Source organism: Cnephaeus nilssonii, assembly GCF_951640355.1.
Source record: "Cnephaeus nilssonii genome assembly, chromosome: 18".
Classification (NCBI taxonomy): domain Eukaryota; kingdom Metazoa; phylum Chordata; class Mammalia; order Chiroptera; family Vespertilionidae; genus Cnephaeus; species Cnephaeus nilssonii.
In genome coordinates this window covers 28,785,772-28,807,245 of record NC_137089.1, presented here as the reverse complement: position 1 = coordinate 28,807,245, position 21,474 = coordinate 28,785,772, and the positions used below count along the sequence as shown (strand labels likewise).

General features: G+C 38.3%; 1 protein-coding gene across 1 annotated transcript in view; it reads left to right on the top strand.

Moving 5' to 3' along the window:
- The window catches only part of ATP6V1H (ATPase H+ transporting V1 subunit H), a 78,170-nt gene that overhangs the window by 810 nt on the left and 55,886 nt on the right, over window positions 1–21,474 (top strand). The window contains exons 2-7 of the mRNA XM_079796392.1: window positions 743–893; window positions 8,939–9,041; window positions 10,347–10,436; window positions 13,873–13,986; window positions 16,530–16,634; window positions 20,138–20,191. Of these exons, the coding sequence (XP_079652518.1) occupies window positions 781–893; window positions 8,939–9,041; window positions 10,347–10,436; window positions 13,873–13,986; window positions 16,530–16,634; window positions 20,138–20,191 (579 nt within the window). The 5' untranslated portion in view covers window positions 743–780. The remainder of the gene's footprint in view (window positions 1–742; window positions 894–8,938; window positions 9,042–10,346; window positions 10,437–13,872; window positions 13,987–16,529; window positions 16,635–20,137; window positions 20,192–21,474) is intronic.

Sequence of the window (21,474 nt, the reverse complement as noted above, 5' to 3'; positions counted from 1 at the left end):
CTCAGTGTTTTGTGTCGTGATAAAATCAGGCTTAAACTTTTATCTGTTCGTTTGGGTGTGAGAATTACTTAAAAGGCTCATGATTGTAGGTTCTTGTCGTCAGACTAGACTCCCATTGTTGGCTGTACCTAAGATGTAATTGGTATTTGTTCCAAAAATTTCTCCTAAAGTTGATTTTGAAAATACCGTGAACTTTGGTTGAAAAAAAATCAAGCGCTATCTTCTAAGAAATTGCATTCCCACGTTGGTTATTTTAATTCGAATGAGAATTTAAGAAAGGACTTACAGCGTTTTCATATGTCATTGCAAAAAATAATGCTTATGTAAATAAAATAATTGATCCTAACTGTACTTTGCAGGTTCTTATTTTTCTTCTGTCAGAGGAGGCGAGTTGATCCCAATTGTATACAATTAAAATACTTTACTATTTTGTATGCCTATTCTATTTAAGCATGATTTCTGATGTCAATTTCTTCAATGGTTACTTTACAAATCTTACCGCGACATTGTGCCAGTAATTAAGAAAAACCTTTCCTGGAAAAGTACAGACCTATAGAGAGCGCTTTTATGGAGCAGCTTATAATTGGTGGACAAGATTTGAAGTATAATAATATTAACATTAATGATATTTAATATATGTGTTGAATGCCTGGAGAGATGAAGGTGATAATGATATTATTATTAATAATTGTAGTAGTTGTTAAAAAATAATAACATCTAGTATTCTGGTTTTACCTTACAGCAAAATTGTTGGAAAACTTCCAAGAGCATAAAATTTAGATGACGAAAATGGATATCCGTGGTGCCGTGGATGCTGCTGTTCCAACCAACATCATTGCTGCCAAGGCTGCAGAAGTTCGCGCGAACAAAGTGAACTGGCTGTCCTACCTTCAGTAAGTACGGATTTGCTGTGAATCATGGGTAATCATGTGCTTTTGCATCAGACTTTTTCATGGTCATGCTTCTGTGAGAGAAATATTGGAAAAATACTAATAAATGTGGAAGAAAACACTTCCTTCTTAGAGCTTGCGGCTCTAGTGAGCAAAGCGTCTCAGAGCGCTTTTGACCTCTGTCTGGAAAGTTGTGCTTTTTTAGTGAGTGAGAAACCATGGGATGAGCATTCATGGACTATGGAGGGAGGAAGAGGATAATGTGCAGAGCCTGCTGCGGGCTCAGTGTGCCTTGGTGATCAGTGTGGGGACAGATGGTGTTGCAGAATAGTTCATACAGCTAGTAAAAAGCGTAGATGTTTGAGTTCAAGACCTGGGTTTGCCTTCTGGTTCTGTGTACTAGTTTGGTGATCTTAGGCAAATCTCTTCTTGAGGTTCATTAAAGTAAATCTGAAATGGGGATACATATACCACAAGTTTTTATTTTTCTGAAATAATGTACTTAAAGTATTAGCACAGTAGAATACAAGCATTAGTATGTTGAATACACTCGCAGTAAATTTCAGTTTTTCCCCTTCCTTCTTGTGTATATTAAGACTTAAATGCTGTTGTTCTGTATTTATCTGTAACATAAGTGTTCATTTATTCTTGACCATATTTTATCATATTGACTTTACTTCATATCTGTTTACTCTGATATATTTATAACAGTGAGTTATTAGGAAATTCACTTTAGATTTGCATATACATTTTGAAAAATAATGTGAGGAATCTTTAGGTTTACTAGTATATTTAGCAGTTTGCTTTATTGAAAGGTTATACAGTGTACAAAAATGATCCGTTTAGTTCTGTTAATCTCATCACTTATCAAATATTTATTAACTGCCAAGTTTGAGGCATTTTCCTGGGCTTTGGGGCTAAACTCATAATTTATGAGGAAAGTCAGATATTTAAACAGATAATTTTAATTTAGTATGTTAATTGGGTTAATAGAAAAGTGCACAGAGAATGATGAATGCACAGAAAAAGAACAGCTCATCCTACCTCTAGGAAGTTTTCCTGAAGGGGATTTTCAAAGGTAGGGAATTAAAAATAGCATTCTGGGTGGGGAATAATTCATGTTTTGGAAACAGGCTATGGGGAGAGCTGAGGCCGGAGAGGCAGCAGGAGCCAATCGGAAGGTCCTGTGGGCTATCAGAAGGAGTTTGGATTTGATTCTGTCAGTGCTTTTCAAGCTGATTCTTAAGCTGTGAAATCCATAGTTGTTGTGAAGTTCAATAAGGAAGCTCAGCATGTAAAACAGATAAAAGTGATGATTGAATGGAGGTAGGAGTGTATGTCTTAGAGTCATCTTTTGAGACCACACTTAGTAGACTTATTTGTGGAATCTAATGAACAAAATGAATTGACCAACAAAATAAGACTAGAAGCATGGAGGAATGGAACAGACTGACATACCTCAATGTGGGGTTGGAGGGATGAGAGAAGAAAAAAGCAAAGAACTTACATGCTTATATGCATAGCCCATGGACATGGGCCATTAGTGTAGTGAAGATCTGTGAGGGTGGGTAGGGGTTGGGAGGAAGGGGGTAAAGGGGAGGGGGAAATGGGAGATATCTATAATACTATAAGCAATAAAAATATATTAAAAATAAAATTACTGTTGTGGTTATTAGAAACAGCTGAAGTGTGTAAAGTGGGAGTTAGATGATCAGATTTACCTTTTGGTTGGATTGTTCTACTGACAATGTAGAGGATAGATTTGGGGATAATAAGCCCAGAGCTAGGGAGACACTGTGGCAGTATTCGGGTTCTTGGTATGCATAGAATTGGATAGATTTGAGAAAGTCTTTGTGATTAATTTGATGTGTGAGGATGAAAAAGAATCCAGGCTGACTTCTGGCTTCTTGGAAGGGAATGGATTATTGTAGGCCTACAGACTCCAGGGCAGCAGGAGGAGGGACTTTCTGATGTTTCCTTTGTTCACCTGTATCTGTGTAATTGTTTAAATTCCCTGTAAAATTAGGATTGTGAGCTCTGTGTCCTAATTTTATTTCGGAGTATATTTAGACTAGAGCACAATGAGTTTCATGTTTATAAAGCCTGATTCTGTTTATAACCTAAATAGAATAATGTTGCTGTTGAGCATAAAGCACTGGCTGACTGGCAGAAGTTGTGTAGTGTTGGAATTTGGAACGTTTTTAGTTACATGGAGATTTTTAATTGCTTTCCCTTCTTTTCCTCTTGTTCCAACTTTATAAGTTGGATTATCCCTTTTTCCTATTTTCTGTCTGTTACTCAGTTGTCCATCTCATGAATTTCTTTTCTAAAACTCCTCTGCTCTGTATTAGTATGTCTGCGCACACATGTTCACCAAATGTTAACTGTGTGCCTGCTGTCAAGCTGTTGGTTGTAGGGACACCAGTGGGTGTGAAATGTGCCTCCCTTAAAGAGCTTACAGATTAGTAGGGGCTGGATACAACATATGAATTATCAGTGAATCTTACATCACATTATATTCTGATAAAATAAAACCTGTGGGAGAGTTACCCAATGTCAGGAAGCTATAATAATATAATAATGCTTCATCCCTCACAAATTAACATGTTATTATGAAGATACATTGTTTAAAAAATGTATTTACATTTGATCGGACCTTTCTTTATCCTTCACCTAGACAGTACAGACAATGGAACCTCGGTTCCCCAACTTAATTCATTCTGAAAGGCTATTCGAGAAGCTATTTATTTGAAAATGTAATCATTTTTCCCATTAGAAATAATGTAAATTGAATTAAGTCACTCCAGATCACAATGATTCCCTGCTTTAACCTTTCTTATATATAGTACATGTCTATACCATTTAATCTATAACAGTGGTCGGCAAACTCATTAGTCAACAGAGCCAAATATCAACAGTACAACAATTGAAATTTCTTTTGAGAGCCAAATTTTTTAAACTTAAACTTCTTCTAATGCCACTTCTTCAAAATAGACTCGCCCAGGCCGTGGTATTTTGTGGAAGAGCCACACTCAAGGGGCCAAAGAGCCGCATGTGGCTCGCGAGCCGCAGTTTGCCGACCACGGATCTATAAAAAAACACTTTAAAAACAAAAAGGATCCTGGGGGGATGAGGACAAATATGTGATACCTTAATCAATAAAGAAATTAAAAAAAAAAAAACAACAAAAAAACCCCAAAAAGGATTCTATCTAATAAAAGAGCAATATGCAAATTGACCGTACCCACGACACACAAGCCACGCCTACCAGCCAATCAGGAGTGAGTATGCAAACTAACCCAACAAAGATGGCTGCGGCCACAGAGGGAGCAGGAGGCTTGGGTTTCCCTAGCAATGGAGGAAGCCAAGCTCCTGCAGCCCTGGCCTCTGCTCAAGGCTACAAAGTTTCAATTATAGAAGATAAATAAATCTCAGATACCAGGGCCTCCGCTTGGGTCACCGGGGGGCGTGGTTGGCCTGCAAACCCCCACAGGCCCCTCGCCCAGGCCACTCCACACCCCAAGGCAACCCCCAACCTGATCCGGGACACCCTTCAGGGCAAACCAGCTGGCCCCAACCGGTGCACCAGGCCTCTATCCTATCTAATAAAAGAGTAATATGCAAATTGACCATCACTCCAGCACACAAGATGGCTACCCCCATGTGGACACAAGATGGCCACCACAAGATGGCCAGCAGGGGAGGGCAGTTGGGAGGGACCAGGTCTGCAAGGGAGGGCAGTTGTGGGAGATCAGGCCAGCAGGGGAGGGCAGTTGGGAGGGACCAAGCCTGCAAGGGAGGGCAGTTGGAGGCGATCAAGCCTGCAGGGGAGGGCAGTTAGGGGTGACCAGGCTGGCAGAGGAGGGAAGTTGGGGGCTACTGGGCCTGCAGGGAAGGGCAGTTGGGGGGGGGACCCAGGCCTGCAGGGGAGAGCAGTTGGGGGGTACCAGGCCTGCAGGGAAGGGCAGTTTTGGGGGACCCAGGCCTGCAGGGGAGAGCAGTTGGGGGGTACCAGGCCTGCAGGGGAGGGCAGTTAGGGGTAATCAGGCTGGCAGGGGAGCAGTTAGGCATCAATCAGGCTGGCAGGGGAGTGGTTAGGGAGTGATCAGGCTGGCAGGCAGAAGCGGTTAGGGGCAATCAGGAAGGCAGGCAGGCGAGCAGTTGGGAGCCAGCAGTCCTGGATTGTGAGAGGGATGTCTGACTGCCCGTTTAGGCCTGATCGGGCCTAAACGGGCAGTCGGACATCCCTTGAGGGGTCCCAGATTGGAGAGGGTGCAGGCTGGGCTGAGGGACCCCCCCCTCCCCGTGCATGAATTTCGTGCACCGGGCCTCTAGTATGAAATATAAATGAAAATTTAACAAAGGACATGAAATATAAATAAAAATTTAACAAAAAGGAAATGAAATGTACAGTAAAAAATGAAAATTTACATACACACTAGAACTTACCTTTAATGCTGAGAGCTGTTGATGACTGAATGTGGAGAGGAGGGATGGAGGGATGTTATTGTTTGGAAGGGGAGTCCCCTTTCATAAAGACACCAGGTAGCTGTTCCTCTGGGTTCTTTCTCTCTTTTGTCCCCTTGCTCCACTAGAACAGTGAGGAAGCTGTCCTCTTCCACCACCTTGGCCTCCAAGCCTTGGAAATGGGCAAGAGCATTGTCCATTATGAGAAGTGCCTGGAATGGCAATTGTTTTTCCCAGAGGTATTTCTTCACACTTGGGGCAAACAATTCATGAATCCACTCACTGTTTACCCAGGCTTTGCTATTAGCTCTCCACATCACATTCCACTTGTTTTTCATGACATTATTTTTTCTTGAAAACTCACGGGTATTCAGAAAGGTAAATGAGTAGAGGCTTCCTTTAGAAGTCCCCACTTGCATTCCCACACAGCACTGACGTCAGCCGGTCCTTCATTGGCTTATGTCCTGGCAGTGAATTCTCCTCCTGTATAATGTAGGTCTTCTTTGGTGTTTTCTTCCAGAAGAGGCCTGTCTCATCACACTTGAATACTTGTTGGGGAACAAATCCCTTGGCCTCTATGTATTCTTGAAATTCTGTCACAAAATTATCAGCAGCTACTTTGTTAGAACTGGCAGCCTCCCCATGCCTCACTACACTTTTCTTAAAAATGCCACCTCTTTTCCTAAATTTATTGAACCACCCCCTACTGGCCTTAAACCAATCACTTCCAGCACTCATTTCAGGGGTGTCTTTCAGGAGGTTCGTGTGCAGCATCTTTGCTTTTTCACATATCATTGCCTTCGAAATGCTGTCACTGGCTAACTGCTTTTCATTTATCCAAATCAACATTAATTTTTATGCCTCTTAAATTGCCTGTAATTATTGTTTTGCGAGCACTTTCACACACCTAGCAAAATCAGCACTCTTGATGGCCTCTTTGTTTTAAAATTGTGCTAATCATAGATTTTACCTTGCCATACTCAGTAGCCAGATCAGACACATGGACACTTCTATCATACTTTGCAATTATTTCTTTTTAAAGCTCTATTGTTCTCATAACTTTCCTTTTTATTTTGCTCCTATAACTTACCATGGTGATTTACTATCTATATATATAAAAGCCTAAGTGACCGGTACGACCCGTCGACAGCTTGACCGGTCGCTATGATGCGCACTGACCACCAGGGGGCAGATGCTCAACACAGGAGCTGCCCCCTGGTTGTCAGTGCGCTCCCATAGCCAACCTCCCGTGGCCGGCCAATCTCCCCAGGTCCCTTCCCCTCAGCCAGCCGGCCCTGATTGGGACTGGTTGAGACTGCCCCAATAGGCCCCGATCGCTGGCCAGGCCAAGGGACCCCACCCGTGCATGAATTCATGCACCAGACCTCTAGTATTTAATAATAATAAACAGCAACAAAAGCAAAAAACCATGAAAATATTCACAGGACAATTTCCTGAGATGTTAACAACTTGAGGTGTAGCAGTAAACTGACTCATATTCATGCATTCTCTTCTTTGTCACTTGAGGGTTGTTGGGTTGAGAACCGAAGTTTTATTCAACAACCAAGACATTTTTCCATGAACATCTTGGTCGAGAACTGAATTGTTCGAGATGGGAGATGTTTGAGAACTGAAGTTTGACTGATAAAGGAATAGGTGTGGCTATATTCCAGTCAAACTAGAATCCAGTAAAACTATATCCTGAGAATATGCGAATCATAAAATATTGTCCTTCCTCTTCATATTAAAGTTTAATAAAGAAACAAGCCTTTAACTAAAAAATTAAATAATAAATGTGGTAAGCATTAAAATGGAGAGATTATATAAGGTTTTCTCACACAAGAAAAGAGGGAGCACATAGTGGCCTGGGAGCAGTGGTGACGTCTTCACAGAACACATCAAGATACTTGGAGTTGTCTAAGCAGAGGAGCTGGGGGCTGCTGTGGCGGAAACCCAGGCGGGGAGCTGAGAGTAGGAAGAACTTGCAGTGCTGGGGGCTGTCGGTAGTTTGGTGTGGCTCCCTGCAGGCTGCTACGGGCCAGTTTGCGGCACCTGCATTCACCAGTTTCGTAGGTCAAAAACCCAGGAGTCATCTTGACTCTTCTATTTTCCTAACAACCCATATCCCATACATTAACAGATTCATTTAGTTGTACATCCAAAACACGTCCCGGATCTGACCATCTTTCTCTCGTTCCAGTGCAGGCTGTCATCACATCTCATGTGCTCTCTTGTTAGAGTTCACCGGGTGGGTGGCTCCGCTTTAACTGTTCTCCCAAAGCAGCAGTTCTTTACATAGGTGTGAGATGAGAGTCATTTCAAAACATATTAATCAGATCAGGTCCCACTGCTCAAACCCTCTAGCTTACTAGTACTCTGCCGTTCTTGCTCTTTTTCACACAGCAAGCTAATTGCTGCTCCAAGGTCTTTGGACTGGCACTTCTGTCTCTCTGGAAGTTCCTCCCCAGATTACTTGGCTCATTAAGTCAGTTCATTCAGTTGTCTGTGCAGGTAACTTCAGAAAGGCCTTCTCTGAAATGCAACTAAAATATGTTATTTTCTAGCTTCTTACTGGCCTTAGTTTTTTTTCATAGTGTTTACAATTCTGGCATTATGATGGTGTGTGTGTATTTTTTTTTAAAGTATTTATTTTTGTCTTTGTATATTTTCCCCTCTGGAATGCAAGCACAAAGAGGGATGTCTAATTTATTACTATGTTGCCTATTCTTAAAGGTATCTGGCATATAGTAGGCTGCCAATTAATATTGGCTGATTCTATCATAAATGAGCAGAGTACTTGTTGGAAAGTGGTGGAGATGAGTGTTTGGAAATGGGAGTAACATACTTGGTAAATAACATACTCTTTCACATAATTCTTAAAAAATATGTTTGTATTGATTTCAGAGAGTAAGGGAGGGGAAGAGAGAGATAGAAACATCAATGATGAGAGAGAATCATCAATCGGCTGCCTCCTGCACACCTTGAAGAGTACAGATCCATTGACGAAGGGATCCCTGAAGTAGGAGGACACAGGATAGTGTAGGGTGATTGCTGGGAGGACAGGGGTCAGGAGGGAGAAGTTATTTTTTTTCCGAGAGGAGGAGGATCACATTTTCCTGAGTCTGGAGGAAAAGAGTATGCTGGAGAAAATTAATAGTAGAAGTGTATATTAAAGTATCTTTAGTCTTGATGAATTAGAGGGCCAAGTAAATTGTTTGGCTTGGGAGGGGACTAAAGGTGAGGCTTTGAGTAGTGCTAAGAGGTGGCATGTTATTAAGTTATTACTATGGGCCAGGCATTGTACTAACCACCCCATGTGAATTGTGTAATTTCTTCTGCAGTTCAATCCCTTAAAAGCCATGTGGTTATTGTTGCCATTTTGCAGGTAAATTAACTCACTCCCAGAGAGGTCACATGATCAGTAAGTGGTGGAACTGGGCTTTGAACTCAGGTCTCTTTGATGACAGGGCCCGTGTGTCAACCCTCATGCCTACTACTAAGGAGAGAGGAGAAAGTCTGAAATTCCTCATAGTGGCTATTCAACTCTTACTGAACAAAAACAACTTGTTCTTACTTTCTAGGGGACAGATGATTTCTGCTGAAGATTGTGAATTCATTCAAAGGTTTGAAATGAAAAGAAGTCCTGAGGAGAAGCAAGAAATGCTTCAAACTGAAGGCAGTCAGGTGATTGATGTAAACGTTATATCATGAAAACTTCCCCATGTCATTAAAAATTCTAGAAATGTTTTTTAATGAGTACATGATATTCCATTGAAGTTTCCCATCATAATTTAACTACAGATCCTTTTTTTTATTGGAAAGTTTTTGAGTAACTCCCAGTTTTCTTTGTTAATTTTGGAAAAAGTGTTATATTGTGTATATTTAGTCTTTTATCCTTTTTTGCATTTCTGAAAATCTTCTTAGAATAGATTTCTAGACGGGAAATTACTGTTTTAAAGTATATGATACTTTTAAAGTTCCTGAACTTTTTTTGTAGAAAAAATTTGTACTTTGTATTCTCATTAGAATAATAAACAACTCTGCATTCCATCAGATATTCTGATATGGGACCTTGATTGGCTGAAGGAGTGCATATACAACTCAGTCTGATTCTCACAACAATTTGTCATGCAAATTTCTGGGAAGTTTGGGAAGGAATGTATTGTTACCAGTTTTATTTATTTTTATTTTTTGGTTAATCCTCACCTGAGGATATTTTTCCATTGAATTTTAGAGAGAGTGGAAGGGAGGGGAAGAGACAGAGAAAAACATCAGTGTGAGAAAGACACATTGATTGGTTGCCTCCCACATGCACCCCAACCAGGGCTGGGATGGAGCCTGCAACTGAGGTAGTGCCCTGGACCCTTCAGTCCGCAAGCTGATGCTCTATCCACTGAGCCAAATCGGCCAGGGCTATTGGTACCAGTTTTTGTTGAATTCCAGAGAGATTGTTACATAGTTGATAACTTGAAGAATAGAGATAGGTCAAAGCCTTCTGATTCCAATTCTCAGCACCCTTGTTCTGCTTTCTAATAAACACCAAAATAATATTTCATTGTCTGCGTAACTTAATCTTTATGTTGTCTTGGGTAATCAAGAGTTGATAGTGACTAGGCCTGTCTATTTAAAAATGGTAAACATTTTGAAATTTATCACTAGAAATGAGTAAAAATCTGATGCTATTCATAGTATGGGTTTCCTATACCTCATCATAATATTTGTAAAAGGTATACAGTTTTTGTAATCGAAATCTGTTAGTGAATAGCTTTTGTACCCTAATTTAGACAAGCAAAATACAGGGGTTGGCAAAAGTAGGTTTACAGTTGTGAATATGTGAAACATAGAGTTTATTCTTGTATTATTATTTATTATTTACCATATAAACAACTATAAACATTCTTTTGTCCACCCCATGTTATACTGAAATTTCATTAATATGTTGTGTTTGTAGTTGAAGACAATAATTAACATTGATTTTATTTTTTCTAGTGTGCTAAAACATTTATAAACCTGATGACTCATATCTCCAAAGAACAGACAGTTCAGTACATACTAACTATGGTCGATGATATGTTGCAGGTAGGTATATTCTTTACTTAATACATTTGGTGACTTCATCTTTTTGTGTACTGCACAGTGATAACATTTTTGTAATCTTTCACTTACAACACTGGTTCTCTTTCAGAATGTAATAATACATTTTTCTTCATTATATGAGTTGTAACTTGCTAATAGTGATAAAGATGGGAAAGATGAAAAAATACAGGCTATTTTTGTTGTTTTTCAGTACAGGAAGTAATCCATAGGCATTTTTCCTCCCGCAACACTTCAGAGTTCTTTGTGAGCACCAGTAATGTTTGGTGAGTCACTTGAGGCTTTTTGGATGTCTGAGTAATTACAGATGATAAGGGTCCTTCTCTTTCAGGACCCATATCATTCAGCAGATTTCTCTGTCCCTATGTTCCAGGCCAGTGTGAGGCCCTGGGTCTTCAGTGCTGAATGTAGGCAAGGTTTTTGCCCTCAAAAGCGTGGTCCCTTTGAAGAATGTTTTGCTAATCGTCTGAGACTTTTCTAGTTGTATAAAATTTCTACTTACTGCCTACTGTCCCTGAACACAGAAGAGCCTCCTTTATTCACAATTTTGTATTTTACACTAGAGTATAATCTAGGTTTAGATTATTGGCATACAGAGTAGTTCTTTTTGAAACAGGCTGTCTAGCTGTAAAACCCAATGCCTGTCTGCATGTCTTATGAAACTTGAAGAAGAATGTCAGTCTGGCTGCTTAGGGGCCATTCTGTCAGTTTACAAGGAAAAACATATATTGATGGCCTACTATGTGCCAAGCACTATACTAACAGATTGAGAATACAAAGGTTAGGAAGAATGGTGCTGTCTACCTATGGGCCACCATGTCATCTATGGGAATGAAGTGATTTGATAATGTGAGTGAGGATTAGTATCCAGCCTTGGGTGAAGCAGGCCTGTATGAGAATGACCTTGGTCCTCTGAGCACTTTTTCCTTTAAAAACTAAAGTTAAGAAAAATGGGGAATGTTGTGGTCTGCCTCGGCTATCCAGGTTGTTATATGGGACTACACCTAGAATGAGGAGGCTGTGAGTTTGTATGCAGACCTTGGTTTTATTTATGTCATACACACACACACACACACACACACACACACACAACACATACACAAAGGCACACACAAAAATGTCCTCAATTTTTATGCTTATCCACGTGTCTATAAATTAAAAGCCATGAGTTCACACTCTGTCCAATTTCATTTTATCTCAATATTATAGACTTCATTCTTGCCTCCTCTTTTCATACTTGTAATCTCTTCTGACAGTGAGATTGTGAGATCCTCTTATCCTCCATCTATTAACTCATTTATTCTACCCTATAATATAAAGAAAGTAATTTTTTTACTTATATAGCTGTGAAAATCAAAATCTTTTCCTAGAGATCAGTGTTTGTTTGCAGTATTTTATCTTTAAACTGCGGGTATGTAGGTCAGAGTATAGTGCTCAAGTTTTGTTCAGAGTGATTAAATTATTTTTCTTTAAATACATTTGGATTTATTTGTTTGTATTCTGCTCTAGTTTTTTTCTCATCCTTGTTTATTTTACTTTACTATTTTTGATTATGTAAAACATTAATATGCTTCCAGAAGTTAAAACTAAATACAGAAAAGTATACTCAGAAATGTCACCAACCACTATCCTGTCCCTTTTACCCCATTCCCACCTATCTCTTGTGGGTAACCAATATCCTAGATTTCTGGTTTATTTTTCCTGTTTTTCTCTTTTGCAAAAATAGGTAGGTACGTGTGTATTGTCTTATATTCTCCTTTTTAAAAAAAAAATACAAAAATATGTACTTTCAGAAGAAGGGCTTTATCCATATTTTCTTAATCGTTTGTAACTAGGGCTCCTGGGACATTGATGGCTGGAAATACATTGTGGTGTTTTGTTTTTTTTAAATGTTTTTATTGATTTCAGAGAGAGGAAGGGAGAAGGAGTGAGGGATAGAAACATCAATGATGAGAGAGAATTATTGCATACCCCCAACTGGGGATCAAGCCCGCAAACCAGGCATGTGCTGTGACCCGGAATCGAACTGTGACTTCCTGGTTCATAGGTCAATACTCAACCACAGCCACGCTGGCCGGGCTGGCAGTACATTTTTAAGCAGGAATTGAGACCACAAAAGACTGGTAGAGGAAGATGGGTTTTAAAGTTATTTAAAATGTATAAAATATTTTCTGCTCTTTATGTATGTAAGGTACTTTGCTCATTTACATGCACAATTAAAATTTTAACTTTGGAAATTATCTACCAATGGAGTTAATGATGACCTGAATTTTGAGTCCTTTCATAAAGTCATCAGCATAACCATTTTCATTGTTACTCTAGATTATAGTGTTTATTATTTAAGGAATGGTAGTCTGTCCCTTAATTGGGGTAACTGTTAGCACAGACCAAAATTAAAATCAGGGTATTTAAAAAGAATTAAATATTGATCTGAAAATTAAAATTATTGTTTGTGTGGTTATTTGTGCTTTTACCAAATATTGCTACTTAGAAATCACACTCAGTGAACCAGAAAGTGTATTTCAGCCAATAATATGCAGAGAAAATTTAGGGGAGCGGTAGAGTTTGTATGATTTGAACTAAAAAGTAATTGTTTCTCAATTCCTAAATCCACTTGCTAGTATGAAATACTGTTTTTTGGCTCTCTTTATATGCCCTTATTTTTCCATCATGATATTCTAAGAGTAACTTTGCACATTTGAGATTTCTCTAATACCCCATTTCCCTTGCCTGCTTGTACATAGCATGAGATTCTTCCTGCCGATCCTTCCATCTACAGCTAACTTTCTGCCCTCTTCCTATTTCGTTTGTGTGGAAGCAGGGTAGAGGGGTGTAGATAACAGTGGGGAAGTCAGATCAGCAGTGCAGGCTGAGAAGAAAGTAACTTAGAATGCTACACTTTGCAGGGCTGGGGTCTGCTATCTTGACTCACTTGAATTAAACTAATCATAATTAAAGGTGATTTTATTTTATTTTTATTTTACTTTATTTTTTAAAATATATTTTTATTGATTTTTTACAGACAGGAAGGGAGAGGGATAGAAAGTTAGAAACATCAATGAGAGAGAAACATCGATCAGCTGCCTCCTGCACACTTCCTACTGGGTATGTGCCAGCAACCAAGGTACATGCCCTTGACCGGAAATTGAACCTGGGACCCTTGAGTCCACAGGCCGACGCTTTATCCACTGAGCCAAAATGGTTAGGGCAAGGTGATTTTATTTTTAAAATATCCCTGCCCCCAGCAATATTCCCCCTCCCCATAATAATAACAACAGGGAGGCAAATCTGATACACACTGGAAAAAGAAAGCAAACGAATTGATGGGACATAAAATGAAAGGTTGAGTAGTAGTGCATGGTTGCCACATTCTTTAGGAAAATACATTCTGATGAGTGACATCATTCCTCTTCTTTTTTAGGAAAATCATCAGCGTGTTAGCATTTTTTTTGACTATGCTAAACGGAGCAAGAACACTGCCTGGTCCTACTTTCTGCCAATGTTGAATCGCCAGGATCTCTTTACTGTTCATATGGTAAATTTGAATTGATCAAATTTCTGGTTTAGGGAAGAAACACACCTGGGCCATTTATGACTTGATAACCTCCCAGTTCCCAGAGGAGTAATTGCTGTGATAACTTTGCAAAGCAGTGTTTTCTTATTGGTGTTCAATAATGTGGGGATAAGGGGAAAGTACAAGAGATAGGCTTGCTTTGATACAGTTAAAGTTTTGTAGAGTGTAATGATGAGTCATTAGAATAAGAGCCTTGTAATTCACATGTGCAAATGCCTCTGGACCTCTATGACAGGATTAACTGAATTTTACTTTAGAAACTAAATTTTGCTTTGAAGTAGCTATTGTGTTTAATTTTAATTTATTTATTTTTTATTTTTTTCAATTAGCAATAATCGCACCTCGATAAACCTCATTGGCTACGATACTGCCACTGTGTAAAGCTTTAATTTTTATTTTAATTAAGCAGCTACTTAATTGCTTTATAATATTTTTGAATACAATGCGGTTTTAAACTTAACATTGAAGAATTGTTTAAGGAGTGTGTGGAGAATGTATGAGAAGAGGGTTGACAGAATAAGTCTTTGGCCAAGCCTTTTCTATTCTCAGCGTGGAGTGAGCCATGGGGCGGGAGAGCTCCTGAGATTGCTCATCTTAGTAGACGACTTTAGGTTTTCCAAGTCAAAAACACTGTCAGTGAAATAATATTGAGCATGCGACTTCTCTCTCTCTCCTTATATATCCATATTCATTTATGTACAAATGTACTCATATTTTGTATGTATTTTAATCCATGACAAGAGAAATAAAAAAGGGGGACTCATGAAATAAACTACATTTTAAATAATACTTTAAAAAATAATGTATTTTATTTTTTTCAGATTGTAGAAGCTTGTTTTCACTATCTGGATACTGGTTTAAAAATCTTCCTAATATTGATGGTTTTATAATAAAATTGACAAATATTTTAAAGAACAAATCTAAAGTTAGGGTAAAGTTCATCATTGGTAATTGTGTACCCAAATCCATGTTTTAATTTCTTTATGATTTCAATTTTTTTTGGCTAATCTTTAAAATTTTGAGGGTCAGATTGTTATTGGTTTATCACATGCAGATGGAGGAGCTTTATGCCAGGAGTAGAACCCTTAGGTCTCTCTCTCTCTTTTTAATACATTTTTATTAATTTCAGAGAGGGAGAGAGAGATTGAAACATCAATGATGAGAGAGAATCATTGATCGGCTGTCTCCTGCATTCCTCCTACTGGGGATCGAGCCCAAAACTTGGGCATGTGCCCTGACTGGGAATCGAACTGTGACCTCCTAGTTCATAGGTCAACATTCAACCACTGAGCCATGCCGGCCAGGCATCCTCAGGTCTCTTGTCCCTTTGCCTTTTCCATTTTGATTGTGCTTTCATTGCTGATTATATTTTCAATTCCTGGTTTCCTTACAGGAACCTTTTCAAGTCACTTATCTATTTTGTGGAAGTTAGGTCAGTTTAAAATAGGTAATGTATCTGTAAATTTACTTAGCTAGGCACATGAAAATGTCAGTATGTCAACTCAGTGAATTAGTTGTGGTACTCCTGTTAGCCCTCCATGGTGTAGAATTCCAGATATGTCATGACACTTGAATGCTTGACCTACTGACCTTAAAAGCGTGCCTTCATCACCTGGCTCAGCTGTATCCAAGTATAAGAACAAATATCAATCCACCAGCATAGGAATTATTTGGGAGTTAGCTAACCTGAGCCTTCTGTTCTCTACTAGGATTAATTATCGCTGAATAATTGGAGTTTTGACTTGCTTTCAGAAAGTTCTGAAAAAATATGAAATTGGATTTGTGTGTGGAGAAGTAGTATTTTATACTGCCTATTTTGTTTGTACATATACATATATATATTCAGATTTATTGTGTAGTTATTCAGGTATAATTGACAAAATTTTAAGATATTTAGGTGTACAACAATGATTTTACACACATATATTTATAATACTTATTCAATAAAAAATTCATGATTAATTTTATAGCTTGAAAAAAATTGAGAAATGTTTGAATGAGGAGAACATGGTATATTTTTATATATCAAGAGAGATGGCTGTTTAATACCAGGATATGTTTTATACCAAGATAAAGACTTTTAAGTGTGAGAACTCACAAGAGGCTTTGAATGAGTAAGGTACTGGCTGGCGATTTGTTCTAGATTGCTCAGGACTCTGGCAGGTGATTTGGTGAAAGTCTGCTGATAGAAAGATTTCTGTGTTCTTTGGATTTTGCTCGTCTTATAATGAATCTCAGTCTTACTTTTGAAACTCAGAATAATATAGAGAATGTCATGAAATTCTTAATTTAACAACTAATTTTGGTTCACATTATTGGAAATATTTGAAAATACATTTTAACTATATTTAAAGATATATTTTAAAAAAATGAGGTGTAAACTATTTTTGGAGGAGTTGAGTGTTAAAAAAATGCAGCAAAATGGTTACGCATCCTGGTTTTTAAGGTATTTGATGTGATTTTTAGAATCAATATAGTATTCAACTGTATTTCTTGTTTTTTAGGCAGCAAGAATTATTGCCAAGTTAGCAGCTTGGGGAAAAGAACTGATGGAAGGCAGTGACTTAAATTACTATTTTAATTGGATAAAAACTCAGCTGAGTTCACAGGTAAAAGACATTTCTTTTAGTATCTTTGCAAGGAATGTAACATCCATGCTCTCTCAAGCTATTTATGGTAATTATGGGAAATGACAAAAAGAGTCATATATTAAAATAATGCCATTTTGAACTCGATGAGTAAGCCAAATTACTCTTAGGTATGGTACTCTGCTTCACTTTTTCTTTCTTTGACTGGCTTCAGCTCAACCCTTTCTGTCCTTTCTGCCACTTGGGATTTTCCATTCTAGATGGAAGTACCTTCTTTCTAGGAGGCTGCCAGGATCACACAGGTCGGAGGACTGAGAGGATTCACACAACTCCAAAGAGCATACTCCTGTCAGGCTTATGTGACAGGAAAAGAAGCTGCATCGTGGGGAGAGTGCAGGCAAACTTTGGGGCTGAGAGACTTCCGGGGGCAGCACACACATCTGTCTGAGCTGGATCATCAATTGTGGGAGAAATCTTGGTTTTGGGAGAGGTCTCCAGATATTTCTAGTGGGATCTTTCATGCCCTTTTAGTCACTTAATTAGGCTGACTGTCTAACTAGTTACACCAATAAACAAATTGGCTTTGGGTGCCACCAGGGAGTTTCAATCTGTGAACAGCACTTAATACATCATTAGTCAATCTTCTCATTCTAGTCCCGGCCAAGAGTCCATACCAGGTTTCTAGGCACTCCTGGGTGAGCATGGAGCTGCTGGCCCAGCTGTGAGATAACAGCCTCACAGTGACTCCTCAGGATTTCACTGTATCCTTGTGGGATTGAACATTTAGGTCTAAGGTTAAATATGAAGCCTGCTTATTGGCTGTCTTGTTGCTTTCAGACCTCTCTAGCTCTACTTCCCCCTGGAGGAAATAGCTTGCTGTTTTAATGGCTGGGAAAATGACAAGTTTTCTGTTTTTGTCTTCATAGTTCCCTAGAACAGGGCAAAAGACAAGATACTTAGGATGGCTCAGTGGAGTGTTTCTTTTAGGCTTCCAGTATTAGGTGGTAAGGGGGAGACTTGGTGGGAATGGTCATCAGAAAAGGAGTGAAATGAAGGAGGAGGGGAGGAGTATTCTGGGGAAGAAAAGGTAGAAGAGAATGAGATTTGGGTGTTGGGATGGTTTACATGAAGGAACGGGCCAGGAGAAGTAATACAGGAGAAGCAATATTGGTTGCTATTGTGTTGTAAGTGTTAGATTTCAAATAAATGTCTATTGGAAATACATTTTTGGAAAGTTGACATTTAGATTTCAGCGACTGTTATTTTAATAGATTTTAATTTGAAGCATAAAGGAGACACCAGGACATTTGGCTTAGATTGATTTTTTTTTTTTTTTTTTACTTATTGCCTGCCTTTATAGGGGAGCCAAATTGCTTTATACTTGGATAGGGATATTTTGGAGTGTCTTGAATAATTTTTTTTTTGTCAGTAGCATAATTAACACTTTTTGGCTTAGTTTTTAAAGTATTTTTACAAGAGCCACAAATTTATAGATTTTAGTGAGTTTGTGAGGCACTTAAAAACCAAGATATTTAGAACAAGAAAATATTTTACAGTTTTTTTTCCAATGTATTTCATTTGGGATCAGAATACTTAGTTAAATAGGTACATCCCTTTTTTTTTTCTTGTATTTGAATTTACTTTTTCTTTGAGCAAACTTCATTCTGCTTTAGTGTTAGCTTTATGGTATAGTGGTAATGGGGCTCTATTGCAGCTGAATTCATAAAATAAAAATTGGCAGGAAAAAATGTGTAGTTTGCCACTAACATTTTGGGTTGTTTCATCTTAGACTTTTCTTCATAGGAATAACATTTATATTGTGTCTCAGATGATTAGTCACTTTTGGAATGATTAACTATGGTTGTAATCTTATTGAGCAACTGGGGGAAATATTTCCTTCTTTCTTTAAATGTTTTTTCCCCAGTTTTAAGTATTTTTCTTTTTTTTAATTAAAAAATTTTTTATGTTGACACAATTGCAGGTGTCCCCCACTCCCCCATCCTTTGCCCAACTCCACCCACCCCTGTCTCCCTCTCCCTTGGTCTTCACCAAACAAACTATTGTCTGTGTTCATGGGGAATGCAAATTGATTTGAGAAAGGGAGAGGGAGAGGGTGAGGGAGAGGGAGAGAGGGAGAGAGGGAGAGAGGGGGAGAGATAGATAGATAGATAGATAAATAGATAGATAGATAGGTAGATAGAGAGAGAGACAGAGAGACATTGATTTGACTCATTGGTTGACTACGTGGACTTATGTATGTGCCTTGACTAGGGATCAAACCCGCAAGGTTGGCATATTGGGATGATGCTCCAACTAACTGAGCCACCCGGCCAAGGCATGGGGGAAATATGTCTGTCATCACTAGTGGGAGCAAATATTTCGATGTCTAGAACTGTTTTCATTAGAGTTGGTATTAGATAAGTGCTCTTAAGGACCTTTACTGTATCTTTCTGGAGTACTCTTTTTATCACTGAGTCTTTGGCTTTGTTTACCGTATGGCATTTCTGCTTTGCAAGTCCTTCTGCTTACAGAATGACTCTTCAGGGTTCCCTGGCCCAGTCCGGCTTTGCTTCGCAGAATCTGGCCTCTGCTTCTGCTAGGCCCTGGATGGCACTCTCTCTGTTACTGTGGGCAGCCACCTCTTCCATAGAGATTTATCAGATTTAAATTATAGACTTCTTGTTAAGAGAAAGAAACATAGGACTATTTGGGATTTTATTTTCTACTTTGCTTAAATGTCATTTGATAACATTATATCTCTGGAAGATCTCTTTTTCTTCAATGTGTTTTCTCTGTCAAAAAGGGACCACATTTTATGATTCTAATAGAAATAAATTTTTAAAAGTCCAGGTTAGTTGTAAGTTTAGATATTTTACTCTTTGATTTATAGAGACATTTAGGAGTATTATACTTGGTTATGGGGGTATGACACTTAGTAGATAATAGTTATTGCATAAAACATAATAAAAATTTCCTTTCAGAAATTTATTATCACTTTTCTTTTGCATATTCAGCCTTTAACTTTCTACCTTAAAATTTCTTTGGTCATTTCTATATAACATGTAAGATTTTGATTTTCATTGTAACTTGTTAGCATTGTTGCTATAACCAAATTTTAAGTTCTGTGTAGTATCTTCCCATCATCAGGCACCTATTTCAAAAACTTGGCACAGAATATAGGGTGGATAGCTCAGCTTAAGATAGTTGTCCTATTGGAGAAACAATTTAGTAAATAAATCCTGAGACTTGGAAATTTGTGCCAGCTTCACTCATGAAATTTAGCTGGGGCTTAATTACTATTGCTCCATTTTTTTTATAATATATTGACTAAGATATTATATGGATGAGTGTTAAGACATTTAGAATATTTCATATCATCCCCATTCTTTTTATTAGTTGATGTACTCCATTAAGTAGGATTAGGAAAAAAAACTATAAAATTTGCTTAGCTCCCTTTCATACACTGATAAATTAGGATAAAATTAAAAACAAAACTAAGTAATAAGTTATTTATTTTGTAATAGAAACTGCGTGGTAGCGGTGTTGCTGTTGAAACAGGAACAGTCTCTTCAAGTGATGTAAGTACATTCCTTCTTAATTCACTAGCCTCCTAACGCCCTGCATATAAGCTATTTTGAGTCATAAACATTTACAGTTTTGAAGATGTTTACCAGTGCCCCAGATGGAAACTCATGGGTTTGATGTCACCTCCAGTTAGGTTAATGGTATTGTAAACACTGTGTCTAAATATTTATGGTCTCCGGTGAGCACTGTTCAGTGGGTACACATGAGACTTGTGCTTCCCTGTTGCTCTTCTTGGGCCACTTTGTGTCAGACCTGAGAATCAAAGCAAGAGTGAATTCAGATATGCAGCTGGAGCAAATACTCATAACATTACTCTCTTCAAGCTTCAGTTGTCGAATCAACTAATATCTTTCTAATAGATGCGTGAACATTGCATCAAGCAGTTGAAAACAGTTCAGTAACCTTGTGCACTAAAACTCGCTGCGTGCACTGTGTTGCTCAAAGCTTTATATGGGGCTACATGATGGGCAGAACCCTTTTCCCCGTTTGTTGGACCAATCTCTCCCCATATTTTTGTAGAGCCAAAACTTAAAAGTTAAAAGTTAAATCATGTCTCTTAAGTTCCTTTTTGGTTATAGCTATTTTCCCCATTTGGGATTGGTTTAACTTCATTGTACTCAGAATAGCGCCAAAACTGGCAATAAGTTTGGACAATAGGGCTGGAATGATTGGAACCAGTTGAGAGAAAGATAAGGGGACAAAAGTTAGAAATGAAGGTGAAGTGCATCTAGCTTTATTTGTTGGAAACATCTCTGAAAACCTGGAAAGCATCTTTAGAGGATAGTGTCTACAGCCTGCCTATAAGAGACCTAAATGAAGCTCTGTAGAAGCCATTGAATGTCCATATTAATTACTGATACTTCCATATATTGCATGGAACATACCTGTATGTATGCTCTGAGATTATAGATGGCAGCAGAACCCACTTTGAAAGCCAGAGATGAGGCTTCTCTTGGTTGAAGGTTTTATAAAATAGAGTGTTAGGCCAGAAAATGGCCATTAGCCTTCTGAAATGAAATCAGAACAAGGTGTAGAACTAGATGAGCAATCTTGGGGCCGGGGTGGTGGGAGGTGGTGGGTATTCAGCCATAAGTAGATGTTTAAATTGGGAATCTTTATTTTACCAACTTGAATTTCTGCCAGTTGTAATTTGAAAAAATGTTTTTAACTCATGCATTAGACTTATTGGTAGATTTTTAAAAAGGTGTTTTTAGAATCATGCCTTATAAACTAATTTGAGTGGTTGTTAAAGTGTTTGTAAGTTATTAAAGCTTAG